This window comes from Electrophorus electricus, chromosome 1 (assembly GCF_041902795.1).
Source record: "Electrophorus electricus isolate QZ-2024a chromosome 1, ASM4190279v1, whole genome shotgun sequence".
NCBI lineage: Eukaryota > Metazoa > Chordata > Actinopteri > Gymnotiformes > Gymnotidae > Electrophorus > Electrophorus electricus.
In genome coordinates, this window is record NC_137497.1 from 42057473 (window position 1) to 42074684 (window position 17212).

General features: G+C 47.2%; 1 protein-coding gene across 9 annotated transcripts in view; it reads left to right on the plus strand.

Moving 5' to 3' along the window:
- Nucleotides 1-17212, plus strand: part of ncoa2 (nuclear receptor coactivator 2) — a 58764-nt gene that overhangs the window by 18496 nt on the left and 23056 nt on the right. For 7 of the 9 annotated variants that reach the window (XM_081720404.1, XM_035526380.2, XM_035526377.2 and 4 more), the window contains 8 exons: nt 4790-4897; nt 5705-5877; nt 9331-9434; nt 13012-13189; nt 14384-14572; nt 15724-15825; nt 16313-16453; nt 16903-17050. In XM_081720404.1, coding sequence (XP_081576530.1) covers nt 4809-4897; nt 5705-5877; nt 9331-9434; nt 13012-13189; nt 14384-14572; nt 15724-15825; nt 16313-16453; nt 16903-17050 — 1124 coding nt within the window. In that variant the 5' untranslated portion in view covers nt 4790-4808. Of the gene's footprint in view, nt 1-1864; nt 1944-4789; nt 4898-5704; nt 5878-9330; nt 9435-13011; nt 13190-14383; nt 14573-15723; nt 15826-16312; nt 16454-16902; nt 17051-17212 lie in introns of all 9 variants that reach the window. The other 2 variants (XM_081720386.1, XM_035526378.2) reach the window with 1 other exon arrangement.

Genomic DNA, 17212 nt, shown 5'->3' on the forward strand with positions numbered 1-17212 from the left:
AGCTCCCAGTGTACAGTTCTGGTGCTACTGTTGACAGGCCGTTGGTGCTCCCAGGCACTCATGTTTAACAGTAATAACACTTCCAGCTGCCGGGGCAGAACTTCATAACTAGCCCCACGTTTTAAAGTCACTGAGATCTCCTGTAGGACACATTCTACTGCTAGTGGGTTTATATGGAGACTGCAATGGTTATGGGCTTGATATTATACACCTTGTAGCAATGGGTGTGGCTGAAACACCTGAGCAGTAATTACGAGATGCTGTCCACACATCTGTATGCAGATTGCTGTGTAGTTGCTGCATCAGTCAGTGACGTTTGGTGGTGTTTTTGTGCAAAGCTATGTAGTGTTTTGTTTGATTGTTTTTACTCTTGTTGAGTCTTACATTCCTCTGCTCTAGATTTGTATGGTTTTCAAACTGAGCTGGTCATCTTTTGGGAGGAACGGAGCTCTTTTGAGCATTACAGCCAAAACGTTCCTGTGTTTTTAGTTAGTCCTTACTTGCGTACTGATGGTCATATGAGCAGTATCGCTGCCTCCTCTGCATCCACACTGGAGATGCATGGTGTCTGCTGGACCGGCTGCTAATTGCAGACTTTCATCTGTCATATTTGCTCCATTATGTAGATCTTATCGGAGGTATTACCATTTTCCCTTTTACTACCGCAGCAAACATTGCTTGGCATGTTGTCTTTTCAAATGCTCTTAGTAACCCTACCGAATGGCACACAGCAGGGTAGCAGAGGTTGGTTTTCATTCATAATATGAAGTGATCCGAGTCTTGCCAGATGCATGCAGGGTGAATGCCATTGGCAGCCACTTTCAGACTTGGTTTGTTTTGGAATTCCAGGACTTTAGTATCATTCAGGAAGTGGTTGAAAGCCTCTTGACTCCTGCCAAGCCCCTCCTGACTGTAGTTCCGCTTCCTTAAGGGCCTCTCATTTGCCAGTCTCTGCTTCCATAAGGGCCTCTTGTTGGCCCGTCTCCGCTTCCTTAAGGGTCTCTCGTCTGCCCGTCTCTGCTGCCTTTAGGGCCTCTGGACTGCCAGTCTCCGCTGCCTTTAGGGCCTCTGGACTGCCCGTCTCCGATGCCTTTAGGGTCTCTGGTCTGCCAGTCTCCACTTTACGTCTGAGGGGTTGCAGCGTCTTAAATAGGAATGATTTTTCAAATGGTAGACCGTGAAGCTGTGTGGCCCTCTCGCATGGTAACCATGGTGATAGCAACTCTATGCACAGCTAGGTCTTCTCCAGCACATAGTCTACATAAGCTAATTAAAAGTCAAAATATACTAACCACTCCTCAAGGGCATGGAGACCCCGACTCCAATATCTGAACACAAAGCACAGGAAGGTCAGCGCCCACACGATCCCCATCCAGCACCCCTTCTGTGACCTCAAAAAAGTTGATAACTTTGCAGCTCCGAGGCAGGCGGCCCTGTGCTTGTTTCGTGCACACGCATTCCAGGGGTTGAACGGGTAGCACCCGCAGCAGTAGCAGGAGTAGCACCCGCTGCCCTGCCTCTGTTTCGCTCAATCGCCCACCCCTAAATGGAAATTAATGGGGGCTGAACGATTGTTCCCTGCTGTGTGAAAAGCCCTTTAATCTACCACAGTTCGCCACCGACGGGAGGAAACAAAGTACCTTCAGCCTGTCGGATTGCGGCAGTCAACGTGGCAGCTGGTGATCTGTGATGGCAGCAGTGCGTCACCCCTTCTGTTAGGTGGCCCGTCTGTCCTGCTTGGGGAGGAGTTCTTTAAGACCTGTGTTAGAACGCTTTGAGTTATATGGATAATGTCTAATATGAAGCAGGGAAATGGATGTCGTGAATCTGATAAATGCTCCTTGTTCATGTCTTTATGGTTTAGGTGATGGTGATTTTGTGATTTCTGTGGCTCATGGCTCCTGGTGCCAGGCTATTGCACTGTCACTAAAATGAGGTTTGGGGTGAGTTACCAGTAACTGCTTTTTGCTTGGGTGTTTGTTCAGCTGCTGGGTGAGGGTTCTTTGGACACACAAGGGTTCTGATCATTTGTACAATTGCAATGTTCACTTTCATGTGTCCTTGTGCAAATGCAATGTTCATGTTCTTGCCAGCCACTAAAGGAGTCCACTCCCTCTCCGCACCGTCCATGAACGCTGCACTCCAAAGCCCCTCCTTCTAAAGACGTGTGTGAAGGCGTCTAGTTTCCTGATTGGCCAGCCCAACTGGACCGTTTTGATTTCTATTGGCTGATAATGGACCCCAAGGCAAACTTGGAGGCATTTCTTTTTCCCTCAAAGCATCTGTTTCAGTGATGGTGATCAGACTGTAAAGACAGTTTAGCCAAAGCATTCTTAAAAATTGATTACAGCAGCGTTCAGTGAAGCATTTGATTGTCTGTCTGTTTTACCAACACGTAAGCAGCAGATGGTGTTTCCTGTTTGCTGTTTAATCAGGTCTGTGCTGGTTCATAGTCTTGATTTTTCAGCACTGGGCTACTCAGCAGGTGAGCAATATTGCTGCCGTCCCTTGTAGCCTCGTCGGTGCCGGTCTGTCTGACTGGTGCTCCATTGGGAGGCCTGCTGCGTGTTGATCCAGCTAACTGGTGCCCAGTAATTTGTCTCAGCCCATATGCACAACTGCTCCACTCTGATGTGACCGCTTTGATTTCGCTCCTCGTCACTGGCTTTAAGTAGGCCGCTGCGATCCAACCGGAGCCCAGTATCAAGGCTGCGGTTGCTTCAGCTCTCAATCACCCTGCCTGCCCACAGGGAGCCTGCATGGCCTTACGTAACGTGAGCACGCCTGTGCACGCGGGTGGGGGCGTGCGCATGCCTGCCTGCCTGCATGGGTGATGCTGGCAGGACCGAACAGTAGCGTGTGTGCCAACCTAAAGCTTGGGCAATGTGTGGCCCTGCTGTGTCTCCACCTCCTTAGCTCACACACTGCAGATGAAGCCCAGCTCAGGGCAGAGAATAGCAAACTACAGTACACCAGTAATATACCGCAAAAGACTACAGTATTGCACAACAACAAATGACTACTGATCATGCAGTACAGCCAAAGGCTACAGTTATGCTGTTATGTAGTACAGTATTGTCAGTAATGCAGTGGATTAAACATTGCATTTTTTTTATTTTATTTTTATTTTTTTGTTACATCCTGTGAATTGCATTTAACCTAAAATGGCCAGTTTGCTTAAGCGCTGCTAGAACACAGGAACTCAGGAAATGACATCATAATAATTGTCTTTAAGCATCTGCTTTTAGACACAAGCTCTCTGTAGTTCCTAGGGTTGCTGTGGCTGCTTTAGTCTTTAGTGGGAATGAACGCTGAGCTGCTGGGAGTAGGACTGGGAGTAAGACGTTATCAGTTTGGGGTTTTGTCCTGTTTGTTGGCTTCCCTGTTTATATTTTAAACTTTAAATATAATGTTGTGAAGTGTTAGTTTATGTATTCTCAAATTCTGTCAGGAAATAGTGTGTGTGTGTGTGTAATAAATATATATGTATATTATATATATATATATATATAAATATATATATTATATATAAAAATATATATATTATGGGATATATAATATGGGATCTTTACTGATCTTTCACTGATGTTGCAGCTCCTGTCGGCCCTGGCTGCATAGTCCACTCTTTTGTTCGTTATCATCTGCGTAAACGCAGCGCGCCATTATTAAAAAGCATTTCTCCATCAATAATTGATGATTGCTCATTTTCCCCTGTGTGGAAGGAGGTGGTTCTCACTTCTACATGCTGCATTTCTGATTTCGGTTCCTGGTGCTTGCTGGACTAGGCCAGTTCACATGTGAAGCATGTGTGTCTGTGGTTTCACCAGCGCCTCAATGAAGTGTAAATTTGTACCAAATCTCCTGCAAGAGGAACTGGAATGCAGGCTAGAGCAACGACTGCTGAGTTTGCTGTGTCCATGTTTGTAGAGGCATGTTAAATAAAGACCCGCACACTCAACAGTCTGTTTGTACAAGCACCGCTGTTTTCTCTGTGCCTAGCATGGCTTCACCATGTAGCGGAGTTATATGTTGTCTCTCTCTGTGTGTGTGTGTGTGTGTGTGTGTGTGTGTGTGTGTGTGTGTCTCTCACTCAAACACACACACTCACTGACTCACTCACGTTCTCTCTCTCTCTCTCTCTCTCTCTCTCTCTCTCTCTCTCTCTCTCTCTCTCTCTCTCTCTCTCTCTCTCTCTCTCTCTCTCTCTCTCTCTCTCTCTGGAGAGCAGACCCATTGTACAATATAATTGAATCAGTTTTTCTTTGCTCCATTTTTGCTCATCTGTTTCCACAGCCCTGCCTTTGCCTTACAGCACCAACCCACATCCTCAAAGATGGGACCCCAAACCTCTCTTCTGTTTGTTAGTGTTAATTAGCTACCTGGACAATCATAGTGTGAATTGTCATAGCAATGCCTGTCATGCTAATAAATAATTGGTTATGGTAACAATTTATCCTGCAGAGAGCTACACAAAGTGTGTCTCTTCAGGATACCACTTTCATTTAGGGGAATGTACGGGATGTATGCAGTACGTGGGGTTCATGTGCGGGACGTGTGTGGAGTTGTATGCGGGATGTATGCGGCTAGTTGTAACTGCCACTTTTTTTTTTTTTTTTACATTTTTACTAAATACAAGTCACAATATCTTAACTTTATAACCTTTCGGTTTACTGACACCCCCCTTTCTGCATGTAGACTGTCCTCTCTATCAGCAGCTGATGAATCCTAAGATCCATTTTCTGACGCGTGTGTGTGTGTGTGTGTGTGCGTGTGTGCATTCTCTTTGCAGTTGCTGATATGTGTTGAAAATGAGTGGTATAGGAGACAACTCATCAGACCCTGCTAGGGCAGAGTCTCAGAAGCGCAAGGAGTGTTCCTCAGATCTCCTGGGCCCCAGGTGAGTGTGAGCATCTGGGTGCACACGGCTCCCTGCCCTCCACTGTCTGTATACCACTGCCACTAACATGAGTCCTGCCTATGATGTCATGGAAAATTTACTGAGAAATAAACAAACAAACAAACAAATAAGATGTGCTTCATATGCTCTCTTCCATGCAGCTCATGCAATGTGTGATTACTAACTGTTCTCTGGCATTAACACTTTTAAGTGTCATTTATTACTGACACTGTTCATCTGCTGAATTGCCGAACCTGAAATAGAAACTGTATATCTCAAACAGACCAGCAACCCACTGCATATGTTTAGTGTGTAAAGTGTGTTTTCCCGAGTTAGGAAGGCGGCCGCCAGGCACTTGGTCATGCAGGAAACATCCCGATGGTCGTCTCACCAAAGCATTGAATCATTCATTCAAACCAAACACTTCTGAGTTTGATCCTGATCTGAGCTCCGTAACCTTCGCTATGACATTGTCAGTTAGGGCTTGTAGTTAAGGGCTCCTAGTTAAAGTCTAGTGGACGCTTGAAGTCTGTTTTTCTGAGTACGATACCCATAACTGTGTAATTCTCCATGTTTGCTCTCCTTCTGCACCCTATGTTTATGAAGAAAGGGGGTTTTCGGCTCTTCAACTGCAACCAATTGTGGAGATTTTAAATGTCTGTGTATTTTCGCACGCATGTGTTTGTTAAGAGTTGTTTGTTTCTCCTGAGCAGAGTTCAGGGGTTGTCTGCTGCGGAGAACCGCAGCTCACCGGCTGCACTCTCTGCTCTCTGCTCATGCCGCTGTTCTCCCTCCCCAACCCCACAGTCCCAAGCGCAGCACAGAGAGGAGAAACCGAGAGCACGAGAATAAGTACATAGAGGAGCTTGCTGAGCTGATCTTCGCCAACTTCAACGACATCGACAATTTCAATGTCAAGCCTGACAAATGTGCAATCTTGAAAGAAACTGTGAAACAGATTCGTCAGATAAAAGAGCAAGGTGAGTGAGCACGGGCTAGTTCTCTGAGACACAGCCCAAGCTGCGCCTCCTCACGCGTCTCCTCACACGTCTCCTTCACTGCTTAGGTGGTTCTCCGGGAGACAGCCCAATCTGCACTTTCTCATGCACTTCCTCACGCGTCTGCTCCACAACTCGTTCAACTCGCCCCTCGTTGCCTGCTTTTCGTCTGATCTTGCGTTGTTTCTGACCGGTTGCTTTTGCGGTGTAACATGCTGGACGATGTGTAAGCCGCTTGTGATGTGTGTGTGTGTGTGTGTGTGTGTGTGTGTACACGTACGTACGCTGCATAGGGCTTTGTCACATCACCCATTATATCCCACATGGCTTTCTGTGGGTCCAGGGCAGCATGTTCATGTCCTAATGCCCTACTGACTCGTCAGCTAGACATTCACAATTCAGTGCATCAAAAAGCTCTCCTCTCACTCACTCACACACGTGCGCGTGCGCACACACCTGATCCCTCCAATACACACACACACACACACACACACACACAGAAGCATGGTGTGTGTGTGTGTGTTGGAGGGATCAGGTCTAGGTGAAACCAGTGAACTGTAAGCTCAATTAACTGCTTAAAATCATTGTGGACTCTGACATACATGTGTTCTTTAAACAGTTAGCTATCTTGGTCAGGATATAACCATTGAGCATCACTGTTTCACAGGGCTGTTGATGAACTTGGATCCTAACTTTGTGCCTAAACGTTTAAAAACAAAAAACAAAAACAAAACAGTATTGACTCTCAAGGACAATTTGATGTTTCCTGCATCATGTAGACACATCTGTGTGCACGTTAGTTTGTGTGTGCTTGGTGTGTATTAGATATTTAGTCTAGTCTGCAAAAGGAGGATAAGCGTGAATGTGTATGTGCATTTGGGTTTGAATGGTGGCAGGCTGACAGCTGTAGGTGGGTGGCTGTGTGCGTGCGTGTGCATTTGTACGTGCATTTTTGAAGGCAGGATTTCTGGTGTACGGGGTACTGTCTGTACATATTTTGTTGCACAGAGCATCAGACAGGAAGGCTGATGCTGGTGGATGTTTGTGACTGACTGTTTGCTCATCTGACTGTGTTATGTAATGATGAGCAATGTGATGTGAAGCGCACACACAGAAGTAGCTATCATCTGTTTCTCTATGATACTCCACTCACACAATCTCTCTCTCTCTCTCTCTCTCTCTCTTTATCTGTCTCTCTCTCTTTCCCTAACCCTTCCTCATTCACTTTAACCTCTGCTGAGACCCCTGGCTTTTCCCCTCGCTGCTGTAATTGTATTTGTACATCGACCCAAGACTCGACGTACAATGCGCTCCTGAATCTGAGCTGCAGGCGCGTTACTGCCTTCTCACTGAAGGCGACCGCATGTCCTGTGAACTAACCAAACAGGCTACCAAACACTGCCAAACGCACGAGCAGGGACGCACAGCCATTGCTACCCAGCTGTAGCCCACTGTAATGGAGAGTAGAACAGGGCAAACACAGTTGCTGGAATTATAGCATGGCTTGCTTACTTCATGACGTGTGGTGTTATTAACATCCATGTTTGTGAACGCCACATGACCAAAGATGCGTCTTTTGTTTAAAATGAGATTTAGATCATATCTGAGGTGTTTCACATCTATAACATGTTCCACTGCTGTAACATATAATCTTTTTTTTTTTCTTCACTGCAGCTGTGGGTTGAAACAAAATGCAGTATTGCCTAGTATTACAACAGAACACATTTGCAGTATACAGTATAACACATTTACAGTCAAATAGAAATCACAGTGACATGAGGCAGGTGAGGGTGTGGTGAGAGTGGGCAGGGTGAAGGTGGACACAGTAAGTGATCACTTTGTACTGCTCCTGCTAGACACACACACACACACACACACACACACACACACACACACACACACTCCTCTCCTCTGCCTTTTGGCCACTCACCCTGCTTCTGAGCCCCTTAAACACCCCCACAACCCTGGCAATTAGCGTCCTTGGGTTTCGTTGGATGCTAATTGACGCAGACGGAGCCCTGGAAATGATGCACAGAGTTCAGGAGCTGTGTGTGCCTCTGGCCTGTTGTTTGTGTGCTCATTACTCAGGCTGTACTTAAGAGCAGTGAGCACAGAAGTAGCCTGTTTGAGTCTAGAGGGTTGGCTGTGGACTCGCATTTAGAAGACACTAATATCCAGAGTGACTTACAAAAGTGCTTTAGTTGTCTAGTCAAAGCATCCTTAGCTATCACAAATGGATGAGTCCAAAATTACCCTTAACCAAGACAGTGCCAGAACCAAGTGTCAGTACCTAGACTGAGAGAGAGATACAATACTGTAGTAAACAACAGTTCACACACAATTAGTACAGGCTTACCAAACTGTTGGGTCTTCAGTTGAGTTCAGTGAGGGACTTGCAAGTTCATTCCACCAACTGGGAGTCAGGACGGAGAAAAGTCTAGATGCTTTCATGAGTCTTGAAGAAGGGTGGGTCAAACTTGGGGGTATTAGAGACTCGCAGGGCTCAAGGTACAGATCGGGTGTTGAACATTACCGTCAAGTAGGAGGGAGCAGGTCCATTTTTGGCCTTATAGGCAAGGATCAGAGTTTTAAACCTGATATGAGCAGCTACAGGCAGTGAAGTGAACCGAGTGTTGGAGTGACACAGGACAGTTTGGGAGTCTTGAAGACCGGCCACGATGCAGCATTCTGGATCAGGAAAGCCCGCCAGGAGAGCGCCGTAGCTGTGGTGTAGTGGGTGGTCTGTCCCTGGTGGATGAGCTCACAGGCGCAGGCTGTCTTCAGGCTGTGTTGGAGCTGTGCGCGGGCCGTGTCGGTGTTGGGTGCGGGCCGTGTTGGGGCTGAGAGTGGGCAGTGTCGAGGCCGTGTTGGCGCTGGGCGAGGGTCGTGTTGGGAATGGGATGGGCGCACTCCCATGCTGCCCCTCTCAGAACTGCAGCTCGTTGTGGCCGTTGCTGTGGTCTCAAAAGCGTGCCATGGCAACAAGTCTGAACAACGCTAAGTACTTAAAGGCTCTGAGAGATCAGAGAGCGCGGGCGTGAGGGCAAGAGAAGCGCTTGAAAAGCTCCGTTTGCTCAATTAGACGCTTTACTACGCAGTGAGAGCAGGGCAGGGCAGGCAGCCGGCCGCGAGCGAAGAGAGCGCTGGGGCCTGGGACCTAAGCAAAGCTGGCCATGACGGCACCGCATAGGACGTCCCCCTCCTTTTCACGTGAGCCGAACGGAGAGAACTGTTAACTCGCGTGATCTGATGAGCCTGTGTCGTTCCCTCATGCAAATGTTGTCATGGCCATTTTTAGCAATGAGGAAGAGACCAGAAAACCCATGTGTTCTTTTTAGGGTTCTTTGTTAATTGTCTATTAAGACATCATACTGTGCGGACAGTGGTGAGTTAAAAGGTGATGGAAACCGATTCCCTCTGTTCTCCTGCCCCCAGAAAAAGCTGCTGTAGCCAATGAAGATGAAGTTCAGAAGGCTGACGTCTCATCGACAGGCCAAAGTGTTATTGACAAAGACGCCCTCGGACCGATGATGCTGGAGGTGGGTCCATTATCTGCTTACTAGGCCTGTGCAGAATCCAGGGGTGTGGTCAAAGGGGCATTGACGCTAGGTGAAATCTGATTGGCCACAGAAGTGCCCGTGTCACAGAGCATGTCACATCAGTAAACGTCACATTTGTTTGTCCAGCTGCAGCACACACACATAGAGAGCCACCAAGTTAATGTGAATGGCCCCCAGTACAGTGTTTTTTTTTTTGGGGGGGGGGGGGGGGTTGTTTGTTTTTTGTTTTTTTATTTATTTATTTATTTTATATCAACCACATTATTTCATGTTAATTGAACAATTCAACACATTACCTAACATTTTAAAATGAGCATTTACCTCCCAAACGTCTGTTTGCCAAATGTTAGGAAGCTACATAACTAGCTAATTAGAGGAGTGACTGTTGAGCATAAACTGCTGGTACACCATATGTATTCTGTGTTTGGAAAAACAAGCTAGTTAGCTAGCATTGGTCAGCTAGCTTAGCAAAATTCTAAGACTAACATTAAGTAGTGAGGTAATAGTGAGGTAATTTGTCTTTTTGAGTTTGGCAAAATCTGGCATAAGATGAATTGGCAGAGGTGGAAAGCAAGAAAAATACAGGGGCAGTTGGATATTGAAAAGAAGCTCCAGCCTGCCAGTCAGTGAAAATATCAGAGCGCATCAGATAGCAGGCAGAGACCAACAGTGTCGAGCTGAAGCCAACGGAGGTCTAACCTCCTTCACCAGGTCAGCAACAAATTAGACACGGCAAAACAATGACAACAGGAAAACTATTTATTTGTTTAAAGTATTTATTATGTTCTCACGACATGCTGTTTGAAATGCAAGGAAATTCCTGAATTCCTGCCCTGTATGTAATGAGGTCTGGTGTCTGTGTTGCTGTGGGGGTGCATTCTCATATTTACCAGAGCTGTAACACTACAGCTCAAGCATTCGGGCTTCTCCTTTGTCACCCATCTGTAGTCAGCATATGACATGATTTGGAACATTCTTAAGTATTTGGACACTAGAGTCAAATTATTCAGCTCTGCATGTGGTCTGCCGATTTGAGTTCAGACTTTTTGTTTGAATTTAATGAACATATTTACATATTCAGGGATGTGTCCTGCTTTTTTGCATAAGACTGTAGAGCCACAACAAACAAGACATAACTGGTAAAATATGTACAAAGCCCACTGAATAAAGAATTACTCATGAATGTGTGGCACATGTGTAGAGCCTTGGTGTTGAGTATAACCCAGTGTGGCCCCTGATTTTGAAGCCTTAGATCTGCCCCTGTTTTAGTGTACGATGACTCACACTCACCGGCACATATGCACAAATTATGCTGTTAATGATGTATTTAGAGTATCAGCCTTCCACTGTCAAGTCTGCTGTCCACAATAATCACAGTGTCCTGTGTACAAAAGTGTAGATTTGGGTTGCGCACACATGATCCAATTCATTTAAAACGTACAAACTAGAGTTCAAATCCTCTGGTATTGGATTAGTGCATTTTTGTAGCATTTACACTGTGGCGAAGTCCACCCAGTGTTTCTCAACCACCGCAAACGTTTATCTGCACGCTGGGTGATTTTTGTTAATAGTGTATTAAAAGCTTTGTGTATTAGTTCCATTTTGAGGATAGGCTTAGGAGTAACTTGTATGAGAGCTCTTGTTGAGGGATGAGGGGATTCTGGGAGTGATCAAGTGTAACTGTAGTGAATCAGACGGTCATGTGAGTCCTCAGGCCGGCTGGGGAGGATAAATGAGAACACTGTGGCTGATAGCAGAGAGAGAGAGAGAGAGAGAGAGAGAGAGAGAGAGAGAGAGAGACCACCCGGCCCTACGCCATGTTCTCGGGGAGTATTTATAGCTCCAGAGGTCCACTGGCACCATATTGACACGCAGCAGAGGCTAAAAATATCCCCTGTGTGCTCCCTCACTCCCCGTGTCTGACTTTGAGGGGTGATGCACACTTTCTGTTTTGCCTCATTGAAAAACTGCTCATGGCCCGAGAGCACTGGGAGGAAATGGCCTCTTGTCTCCCTGGTGGCCATAAATGCCCCTGGCACGTGCCCCCACTTCCTGGCTCTGCGCAGGTGCCACTCTACTCCCTCACGCCCAGCACCCTATTGAAGAAACCCGTGTCATGGCAGTGGGCGCGGCATACTGGTAGATCCCTTAAAGGTGCACTAAAATAAGCATGCTGAGCGTGCATGTGCAAAAGCGAGACGCTGTGCAAGTCCGTATGACCGAGGCTTCTGCTTTGACTGTCCAGTCGCTCTACATGCGTGAATGTGTGTGTGTGTGTGTGTGTGTGTGTGTGTGTGTGTGTGTGTGTGTGTTTGAGAGATTCTGGCAGCAGACCTGGCCTCCCTCTGTAAAGGAAGTCGTGCGGCCCTGCCCAGCTGCTGCAGGACAGGGTGGGGGGGTCGGAGTCGGCGAGAGCCTGCCAGCCCCAGTCAGGGCACCGTTCAATCCCTCGGCACATTCCAGAGCGTGTTGTGCAAGCGCGGCTCTGCTAGGCCGAACTCGGCCTGCTCCTTATGTGATGTTTGCTTAATGTGCCCACCACATGGCCACATCTACACTTTTGCCTCTTCTCGTCCTCATCTGCCCCTCCAGTGTGTAGGGCCGCAGGGATTTGGCCATGCACGGTGCCCTTTGCTCTGCTACGCTGTGATTGACCACCAGGAAGGAATATGTATTCTTGCACTGCTGTTGATTTTAGTATTTAATAGAGTCATGCTGCAGATAAAGAGGTGCTGTCCCAGCCTCAGCAGTGCTTTGGAAAGCAAACATCCTTTTTATGGTGATTACAAAACGACCCTAAAGGGGCTGGGAGCTATTCTGTCAGCTAATTGACACAGTCTTGTTAGCTGATGCTTAACTTGAGGTTGTGCAGTCCTTCAGTTGAATCCTGTGCCTGCTTCTCTCTCTCTCCACAACACGCATGCGCGCGCGCACACACCACACACACACACACACACACGTGCATGTGCGTGCATATGCTGGTAGTCTGTAATCTGCACAGGGAAAGAGGGCAAGCAGCTGTTCCAGGTCTCCTGGCTCACGCGTAAACAGTGGCACTGAAACACTGAATGCGCTGTTTTAAATAGATACTCACCAGCCACTGCAGGGAGCAGCTTTGCCTCAGAGTTAATTAGCCCATTGTGGTCGAGCTGAATTTGAAGAGGAACTGTACCACCCCCACCCCACCCTCCCATGCTGCTCAGACCTCTCAATTAGTCCCAGTGCCTTGAATTCTCACACACACACACACACACACACCCTTGCATTACATGCCATTATCCCTTTCACTTAAATATGTCTTCTATGTTGGGAAGCAAGGATGTTATTGATCTCTTTCTCCACAAGTTTTACTCCTGTAAAAATTTCACTCCATCACATGGTATTACATGTAGATGATAAACTAATCTTTGTTAGCTAGCATTCTTACTGTAAGGTAATTGTATGCGTGTGCATGTAACGCAGTCCTCTTGGCCGAAGGGTAAATGTGTCAGAGCTGCTGTTTTGTTTTTTGTTTTTTTTTGTTTTTTTGTTTTGGGTTATTTTTTCCCTCTTGAAGGCCTTGGACGGTTTCTTCTTCGTGGTAAACATGGAGGGCAACATCGTGTTCGTGTCGGAGAACGTGTACCAGTACCTGCGCTACAACCAGGAGGAATTGATGAACACCAGCGTGTACAGCATCCTGCACGTGGGCGACCACGCCGAGTTCATCAAGAACCTGCTGCCCAAATCGCTGGGTACGTCTGCAGACACCCTGCACGCCCCGGGGGCAGCAAAAAAAGGAAGTCTGTTTGTTTCTACCAGTGAGGTCACCATACACGAACGTTGCTGTTGAACGGTGATTTACAGCTTTGTGCACGGGTTTTCAAAATCTAGCGTACTTACACCCTGCGCAGAACAGTACAGTAGTAGGAAATGGATCAGAATACCTTTGTTACCACAGGCAGCTCCCGACCACAAACCTAATTTGGCAGAACTCCATTATGGCAAATGCTGTGGATGTTTGGGAGCGAGCTGTCAGAATGCTTAAACACCCTCAAGCAGTTCCACTTCCTGCCATGTGCGCTGCCCATGCTGTTTTCCTCTTCCTCAAATTCACACAAAAATAGGGTTTTTTTCTTCTTCTTCTTTTGTTTGTGACTGTCAAAACCGATATTCCTTTTCATTCTAGCTTTTATAGATGTTGAGTTATTCAGGAGGTTCATGTCTGCAGTGCATGTGTGCGCGGTACTGAGCCACTCAAAAGTGTCTTCGTACTCCCCACCAAACAAATCAGTAGTTTCTTCTGTGGTCTCTACCTGAGCCCTGGTTGATCTGATGCAGTAGCATGTAAGCAGTGCAGCTTGGGCTCTTTGTACCACAGTGTTCAGTACCTTGTCCTACATTTAGCGGCTGAGCAAGACGGACAGTGAGAGCCTGCGAGATTTCTGAGATATTTGAGAATGTTGCGATCCATTAGGAAAGCTTGGATGTCATGAGACACAGATATCATTCACTGCTGAGAGCCGGTAGAAGGCCTAGACTCCAAAACAAACACGCTCATGTTTAGCTCTGTAGCGATATCGCTCTCGGGATTCGTCATTTCTTCAACAACAACAAAAAAAAAATTCGTCATTTCTTCAACAACAACAACAAAAAAAAAAAAAAATCACACTATAAAACCTTTTTGTGCTGAAGCATAGTGCATTTGAGGCGTTAGTGGATGTGATCCCCTGGTAGAAGCACGTTCCCACGTTAGAAATGTGCTTCCATTTAGTAGACAAGTTCTTACGTTATTAATGTGATGCTGGGTAATGGATGTGTTGTAAATTATTTCCTGTACTGTGGACATGTTCTCAGGTTCTGAACGTTCTCTCACGTAAGGGACGTGTTCTGGGGTTCTGAATCGTTCCCACGTAGTAGCCTCGCATCACTGTGCTTTGTCCCGCCAGTGAACGGGGTGCCATGGTCCAGCGAGGGCTCGCGACGAAACAGCCACACCTTCAACTGCCGCATGCTGGTCAACCCCCACGGGGAGCTGGAGGAGGAGGCGCAGGAGGCGCAGCAGCAGCAGCAGAAATACGAGACCATGCAGTGCTTCGCCGTCTCCGAGCCAAAGTCCATCAAAGAGGAGGGTGAGGGTAAGTGGAGCTCCTCCCACACCCGTGGAGCGACTCCCCCGCCTGCAGCTCCTTGGCGCCGGCTCCATGGATCAGAGCGACGTGGAGCAGCTGATGACCTACGGCCATCCGACCCCCAGCTGTTGCGTTATCTGCAAGTCCATTAAGAAGAAATCGAACACAGGGCCACAAGGGCACTTTACGATCCGAATATATTCAAAAGAGGAAATTAAGTAAAAACAGAATTTACTTTCTTTGGGCTTTTGCATTGTACAATAACTAATCTGCAGTAATCCAGGCTGCTGTAATAATCACACCCATGATGGTAATCTGGAGCCTGCAGTAAGAGGAGAGAAGTGTGTGTGTGTGTGTGTGTGTGTGTGTGTGTGTGTGTGTGTGTGTGTGTGTGTGTGTGTGTGTGTGGAGCGGCTGCCTTTTCCTCAGAGACGCCTTAATCTGTCAGTCACTCCTTCACTCCCTCCATCACTGCAGTCACTCAGAGTTCAGGGTTTGTGTGGATCCCAGTCTGGCTTTGCCCTTCTGTGTGTGTGTGTTTGGTAGAGAAAGAGAACGGAGAGTGTGTATTGTATGTGAATTTGAGTGCGTTGTGTGCGTGTGCACATGCGAGTGCTCATGTAAGGAAGGAGTGTGTAGAGGAGCGAGAGTGCACATGCATGTGCGTGCATGCGTGTGAGAACGGGTGTGCATGTCTGCGCACCCGCATGCACGCGTGCGTGTGAAGGATGAAACGCAGCTGTTCTTCTTTCTTCCAAGCTCAGTGAGTGTTTGTGTGCATGCAAGTGTGTGCACACGGGTTTGTCTGTGTGGGTGTGTGGGAGAGTGAGAGAGACTGATGGCTCTTCAAACCAGGTTTCTGTGGGAGTAGTCCAGTGGGCAGGTTTGCCACACTGACACAGTTCAAAGGTCACATTTCGTCACGTCGTTTGTCCTCATGTCAGTCTGCCCCGAGCCTCGAGGTCTCATTCAAGTCATCAAGTACCTCCCACAATTAACCAGTCCAGCTCTTCCTATTCATCTGGGGTTAAATTGGTGCTGCTGTTCTTTTCTTTTTTTTTTTTTTTTTTACTGTTTGCCACACAGGCCAATTCCTTCTCTCTCTCACTCCTCCTTTCTCGTTCTTTCTCTCATTTTCTCCCTTTCTCTGTCTCTAGATCTCCAGTCATGTCTGATCTGTGTTGCTCGTCGTGTTCCCATGAAAGAGCGTCCCATACTCCCCACACACGAGAGCTTTACCACGAGACAAGATCTCCAAGGTAACCATGTCAATGCTGTCCACACACACACGCGCGCACACACACACACCCCAGACTGAGTCACTTCACAACCCTGGTAAATCTACACACACAGCCTCCCAGTTAAAACTGCAGTAGTGAAAAATTAATGACTTCAGCTGAGGATAAAGACTAGATTTAGCAGCCTGACTATCAGTGCAGGTTGCTGAAAGTCCGAGAGCTGAACCAGCAAACATACAAAGAACCCTGAGGAGCTTGAGAACTGGCTGGATGTCCACGTCAGCACCAAGCATCTGTCCCAGCTCGTAGCTTCAGTACCTCTCAGCAAAGTGTTGAAATGGAGAAGCAGGAACGTGAATGCCGCTGGCGGAGAGCCTCCATTCCGCTCACCACTGCATCACTGTCGTGTTTGCCATTATTAGGGTGAGCATTCTCTCTCTCTCTCTCTCTCTCTCTCTCTCTCTCTCTCTCTCTCTCTCTCTCTCTCTCTCTCTCTCTCTCTCTGAAGGGAAGATTACCTCCCTAGACACCAGTCTGCTGCGGGCTTCCATGAAGCCAGGCTGGGAGGACCTGGTGCGGAGATGCATCCAGCGCTTTCACCTCCAAAACGACGGCGACATCTCCTACGCCAAGCGGCACCAGCAAGAAGGTGACTCACGTCACGCAGGGCCGCGCTTTATACACACACAAAACACACACACACAGTCACCCCCTGGTGTGAACGTCCTGACCAATCACAGATGGGCCACATCAGGGTTCTGTGGGTGTTTTGATGAATCATTCACATTATCCAAAAGTAAATAATTATTGTCAAAAAATAATGCAGGCCGATCTTTAACAATTATAACGTAGCGATCGGGAAAATAATGTTTCTGTTCATTATGTATTTTACATCGTTACCTTCAGTGATGTATGCAAGTGTTTAACATGAGTGTGACTGCACTTGACATGACTGGTCATGGTGCGTGCGTGTGCGTGTGTGTGTGTGTGTGTGTGTGTGTGTGTGTGTGTGTGTGTGTGTGTGTGTGTGTGTGTGTGTGTGTGTGTGTGTTTTGCATCAGGCAGTGTTAAACAGTGGTGGTGTATGTTTTTGTTTAGTTCTGCGACACGGCCAGGCGTTCAGTCCCATTTACCGCTTCTCCCTGGCCGACGGCACCATTGTGTCTGCTCACACCAAGAGCAAACTGGTTCGTTCACCTGCTACCAACGAACCCCAGCTTTACATGTCTCTGCATATCCTTCAGAGGTATGCACATTGTGTGTGTGTGTGTGTGTGTTGTGGGAGAGGATTCATTTCCTAATTCCCCTTTTAATGCATTGTAATAAAATTTAGCACAGATGATAAAGTTTAGTGCAGGTGGCAAAATTTATTGCCTCTGATCTTTAGAATCTCCCTGTAACTGCAGCT